We start from the raw sequence: 6203 nt of genomic DNA, 5'->3' as shown, positions 1-6203 counted from the left end.
CAAGGCCTTGTGGCCAGGTAGTAGTGGTGGACGAGGACGTGGTGGCGCACGCACATCTGGGCGACGGCGACCTTGGGACGAGACCCGGCACGAGCGCGGGTGTACTCGAGGTCGAACCCGACCACCTTGTACTTCTCCTCGGCAAGCAACAACTCCATGATGTGGATGGGGTGCTCCACCCAGACCGGGTTGTTGGTGTACACCACCGAGAGGTCCATGAACCTTCTGTGGGTGTCCACCACGGCAGGCATGGTGAACTGCTGCTCGTCGTCGGCAGCCGCTCGGAGCGCCATTGGAGCCGCGCAGGATACCCTCTAAGAATTTCTCATGGTGGGTGTGCTTCTTGCAATGGTGGGGCGCGATCGAAAGGTTGGCTGCTGTAATAAATGGGGGCTGGCCGGCCGGCCTGTAATCGTCACATCTTGTCAAGGCGTTCATAGCAGAGGATTCCAGTGCACGCTTGACAACACCGCACCGCACGCGTGGGCTCGAAGAGGCGCCAAATGTATCGTCGGTGATCCTGTTCCCGCGCTACCGCATAGTTTACCGTGCAAGGTTCCCGCCCGGCTAGTTTGGCCACACGTCGGCTAGAAGAGGGACAAATCGTGGGCGTTTATTGGCAAAAAACTTTGTAAAAACGAAGTGGGTGGAATGACTTCGGTCACAAGTTTACCCGTGGGTGATAAGGTCAAAGTTACACAAAAGGGTGATGATGGACACTCGAGTGCGATAATTAATTATGTGCTCTACAGGGCACACAGTGGAAGAAACCAACTATGTGCAATAATGTCGAAGATCGCAGTCGAGTTAGCAATACAGATCGTGTGCTATGAGATCGACAAGGTAAACAGATTCGAGAATGGTTAATAAAATCTAAGACCATTGCATATTAAGGTCAAAATAGTGCTACCGATATACGAGTCTCATACGATGCCATTTCAACGATTGTACCACAAAAGCTCGAAATATTACAAGGTTCAAATTCCAGAGTTATATGGCTCAAATTCAAAGATTACAAGGTTCAAACTAATATTAGAAATGAAATTCAGCTCATCAGCTGCAAACGCTCGCGCTGATCCACTGCACATGTATATCAGAGAGGTTCAGACTAATATTACCACTTCTAAGCTGGTTTCGCAACCTCACAATTTTTGCAAAGGGGTCAGCCACTGAGAAGTCATGTGTGGGGTTGACACGATGACTTCTGATTACTCTGTCATCTGAAGTTCCAAAATGAAATTCAGCATTTTTGGAGCCTATTCCATTCTGCCGCAGGCGCCGGCGCTGATCAACAAACCATTCATTTTTGCGAAATAAATGTAGGGCAAACCTCATTTCCTTCAGCACCCTTGCTCTGAGAACAAAGAACCTGGCAAATATAATCTCCGGTAAGGTCCCTCGATAGGAGTTCAAAGTAATTTCTGAGAGATGCAGATCTAGGCATTCGACGTGATTGTTATATTGTATCACATTATCCACCATTGGGCCTAATCTTATCTACAAAAGAAGAAAACATGTTAGTGCCTACATGCAGTTTTACTACACGCCTATTTGGTTTGCAGGATTTGTAAAATGCACTAACATGCCATCTTTGATCTGACATGATTAACATGGGCATTTGATTACATTCTAGAAAAATGTACCCTTCTTCACAAGAGGTTGGAGTGGATGAAAAGTTCCCTAAGAAAACTAGTACAGATGAATCCAAAGGAGAAATGCTTATTGATTGTAACCATATGGATCAAGCAACCAATATGGGGGGTGGAACATGTATGTACTGAAATCGTCCAAAAGAATCCTTCAGAAATCGTAGTACATTGTCATTGTAAACTTGGAAAAAGGTGTCACAAATTGAAATCCATTATGGTTAACATTTATAAGGAAAGTAACATCACCTCGATATATAGCTTCTCCAGGCATGGAAAGCATCTCAGGAAACTAACAACTTGCCCCAGGTTGGGGCCGATAGATTCTAGTGCCAAGACCTTCACTGTGCGCAGTTTCGGGGTCAAGCTTGTCGGAATCATTTTCTGAATGACAGACGAACAAACATCTTCAAAATTAGAAATAATGTTAATTTGTAGAAGGAGAGGTAGAAGGCGGCTGTTGTACCTGAACGGGTGTGGATCCAATAACAAGTTCGGAGTATTTGTCAGACAAGTAGCCCACCACTGTCAATTTCGGCGCAGAAATGACATTGATTCTTGTTGGACCTTCTTGATCAACTACAAGTAATCTCTCAAGTGCAGGTGTGTCCTCACTGACCATACCGTGTTACACATCTTGTGATGTCTTCCTGCCGCACCAGCAACACACATAAATAGTTCGGAGAGTCATGGAGGTGATGTGGAAGGTACTCAACCCATTGATCGCCTGAAGACAAAGGTACTCAAGTGCAGTACAGCCACGGAGCAGGCGCTCCATGTCACCATTTGAGAGGCAGACGGTGATGAGCTCGAGGTGCTTCAGTCGTGGTAGAATAAGAGCGGGCGCATCATTAAGGGGGCGGGAATGGCAGTTCCTGAACTTGGCGACTCACAGCGTGGGTGCGAGGCGGAGTGCGGACGTTGGCAGCGACCGCATATGCCCATCATCAAAAGTGAGCTCCTCGAGCTGATCTAGGTCAGGGGATCGGAACTAGTCGCCAAGCTTGGCTCGGTCCTTGCTATTGGAACGAAACTTGCCCATTCTAAGGGCTCTGGTTGGGCCAAGGTGACTGCCGAGGATCTTGGAGAACGCATCCAAGCTTTTGCGATAGCGATGGCAGAGCTCGTGGGTGTCGATGAGGTCGAGAGGGCTGGAGTTCCATAGGGGGCGCCACCACCGGGAAAGGACGGTTGTCCGCGCCCCATATTTGTGTGGCACCCCGGCTCAGAGAAACCGGAACGCCCCGTATTCCAGCCCAGAGATCGAGGAGAAGTCTTCTGGAATACGACACTGCTTAGCATAGAACAAATCAGCACTTTATTGCAATCTATTGGGGGTACAAGGGGATTACATCGGCACGGTGACGCTATGCCTGCCACGGTTGCTCTATGCAAGCAACAGAACAACACGACGCACCGGAATGACTACTGGCAGCGGAACAGCGACGATGGTGATGAAATCCACTCCGCAGGGACTCTGGCTGGAACGCTTATCCTAGCGCGCAAACAAGGGATCCACGGCAAACAAGCAATCATATCCGGCATGACCTGCAAACTGGCATGACACGCCAGGTCAGTACATTGAATGTACTTGCAAGCTCACAGCAACCAAAGCAATCAAGACAGACAACAGCATGGCAATTACAGGTTAACAAGGATTAACATGATATTATCAGATCAATCATAGCATGAACAAGATGATACAGCTAGAACAATATGAGCATGGCATAAACATATGAACATGATGAGACTAGCATGCAACATGATGAACTATCATGCACCAACTTACTCTGTTCGGGTTACATCGTAACCACCACATTTATCACTTACCATCACGAACATCACACGATCATCTCAGGATCCAATCAAGCTTGGTATTAACAATACCGTAGTAATCATACATGACCACAAGGAGCTTGACCTTTACCCTTGACTCTCGCATAACATCACAAATATCCAACAAGTTGGTATTCACGATACCACAGTGATCCTCTCACGATCACATAAATATCAACCAACTTCTTTCATCATCGAACCAGGGTTGTTATTAAGCATATTATTAGTACTGCTGACCCACAGTGTGACGGACACAAACTGGGCCCATATCCGCGGGCGCGGCTATCGATAGATTTAACACACACACTCTCTGCAGAGGTTAGCACACTGTACCCACACCACGGAACCCATGGCCTCGCACTCCCATTCAGGTGGACCAACGGCATTCCTACAAAACCGTCCTACTGCCATGCCACCCCCGGCTACTCCGACCAACTCCCCTTTGGGCTAAGTCCTGGGTGGCCCCGTGCCTACCAAAGGCACCAACGGCCACCATCGTGGCAAAACGGTCCCAAACGGGGACAAGGATCCATACTCAACAACAGGCACACAAGGCTTATGTCGTCCTACCTGGCCAAGGTAGCGCCCGCGCATAACCTTCCCTCGCGGGAGGCACCGGTGAGAGGCATGACAATAGACCCAGTTAGGACCACCCCATAGGGTAAGCGTGGTTGCACTGGTCAGATCGATATGGTGGCACCGTGACTCAGCCAACAGTTGTTCAAGTTCAATTTAATCCGGTTAAACTTGAACGCTGAGCCATGATAAAAATAACATGATGCAACTACAATGCATGAACATGATATCAACATAAGCATGGTGATGCAACATAACTATTAACCATCTCAACAATAGATCATATCCAACTGAGCATGGCATAATGACGAGCATGAATATCACAAGTATAACACTACTCATAGCATAACATGACCTCTAGCATCAACAATAAACATCATGCAAGAACATACCGATAAAGCTACCATGCAAGTATTTAATCAACTGGATGCAAAGGAACATGCATAACGACGGTACTCGGAACCGACGATAGTCAGGCACCGAAGACCATCACCAACATGTACTACTACCAAACATTGTCAATATTAAATTAATACTAGCATGAAGAACAAAATAACAGAGTGCAAGAAAACATAGCATCACGGTAAACACCGATCCATAAGCATAACCGAAATAACGACAGCAGTAGCAAAACAAACAGACAGTTATTTAAAGATTCAAGTTGAAAACTAATGCTTCTGCATGGCTATCATGCAAATGGTGGTTGTGGCTTGCCTGGGGATGAAGAAGGCTCCGGGGAGAAGTGCGGAACGACCGTGGAAAGAATCGCTAGAAAGGGTTCTCTCTCGGAGGGGGCTGATTAGGGGCAAGGGCAAAATGGTCATTTTTAGAATGTTGACACATGGTGAAAATGGTACCAAAAGTTTGGGCTCGAAGAGACGAAGAGGTGGGTGTTGGATTCACCTCATTCGGAGTTACGGTTGCGGAGTTATGAGGTGTAGAAGATCAGGGACTTTTCTGTAAAAATAATATTCACAGCCGGGTCCCTGAGTGGATAAGACAGAGGCGTAAAATCGGTAATACGCTTTCTGACTAAGAAAACGAATTCGGGGTTGAAACAGGGATAACTACGCTTTCATTAAGGGCAAACGTACTTTCAGCTGAAGCGGAGCGTAAATACGCTTACTGAAATCGAAAACATATCCCCGGGTTTACGCCTCCACTTAATCCAGTCAGCAGAGGCGGGACCGGGCCTAGGGTCGCTGACGTGCGGGTCCCGCTGCGCTCTCTCTCTCCTGCCTCGCTCCTTCTTCTTCTCCCCGTCGCTCGCACGCAGAACCGAAGGAGATCGCCGGCGCGGGGGCTCGTCCGGCCGGCTCCGGCTGTCTCCCGTGGCGCTCGGCACATGGATGAGCTCAGCGCGACACGGCGCATGCGCCTAGACCGGTTGTGGCGGCCGAGCAGGACCGGCACTGCGAGGGCGGGCGCCGGCGGACAGGAGCTTACGGTGACCTTGGAGACGAGGCCACCGGCCGTCCGGCGAATAAGAAAGGGGGTGGGGCGGCGTAATGGAGGTGGTATGTGATGCTGGTGGTGGTAGGGTGGAGGGAGAGGGCCGGCACTGCCCGAATTTAGGAGAGGGTCGGCGATGGGCACGGCGGCCATGGGAGGGACAGAGAGGTTCGCGAGCTCGGGCGAGTGGTCGGGGTGGTCTAGTGGAGTGCTGTGAGGAGACTGGTGAGCTCAGGGCAACGCGGGGTGGGCTTATATAACCGGGGCAAGGCGGTTGGGCAAGCACGGCCGCGTTGATGCATGTGCCGACGCGCTGGCGCGAGCAGGGGCACGGGGAGGGATCGGGAAGGCGACGAGGGAGAAGGCGACAAGCAGCAGAGCGTCACGGAGACGAGGCAGAGCTCGGGGACAAGGGAGGAACAAGCCAAGGCATCATTAATGCCTTGTCGGCACTGTGCGTCCGTGGGCGAACGGCGACGAGCGCTAGCGAGGAGGCTTCGGGAGGGGGAGAGAGGTCCAGGGGATGGCGAAGACGCGTGCTAGCTATTAGACACGCTCACGCGCGCGAAGACGACGAGAGGAGGAGGGGCCCGAAGCAAACGACGCTCAGCTCGCGTCCATTGCTGCCAGAGCGCGTGCAAACGACGCGGTCACCATTGTCACCGGCAAGGAGGGTACGCAAGACGCAGGGCA

General features: G+C 50.2%; 1 protein-coding gene across 2 annotated transcripts; it reads right to left on the bottom strand.

Annotated features, from left to right (window-relative positions):
• Nucleotides 1-915: 915 nt before the first annotated feature.
• Nucleotides 916-5732, bottom strand: LOC141027653 (uncharacterized). Of its 2 annotated transcripts, XM_073504803.1 has the most exons (4): nucleotides 5153-5732; nucleotides 2113-3201; nucleotides 1896-2030; nucleotides 916-1497 (listed from the first exon to the last, which is right to left on the bottom strand). In XM_073504803.1, exons 2-4 carry the CDS (start codon nucleotides 2266-2268, stop codon nucleotides 1054-1056), a joined length of 735 nt encoding a protein of 244 aa, XP_073360904.1. In that variant the 5' UTR covers nucleotides 2269-3201; nucleotides 5153-5732; the 3' UTR covers nucleotides 916-1053. The 2 variants fall into 2 exon arrangements, 1 of the variants encoding a protein (XP_073360904.1); XR_012189326.1 differs by having other exon boundaries at nucleotides 916-1369; nucleotides 2113-5732.
• Nucleotides 5733-6203: the final 471 nt, after the last annotated feature.

This window comes from Aegilops tauschii, chromosome 7, assembly GCF_002575655.3.
Source record: "Aegilops tauschii subsp. strangulata cultivar AL8/78 chromosome 7, Aet v6.0, whole genome shotgun sequence".
NCBI lineage: Eukaryota > Viridiplantae > Streptophyta > Magnoliopsida > Poales > Poaceae > Aegilops > Aegilops tauschii.
Note: the sequence above shows the minus strand (reverse complement) of the source record. Positions and strands in the feature narration are given on the sequence as shown.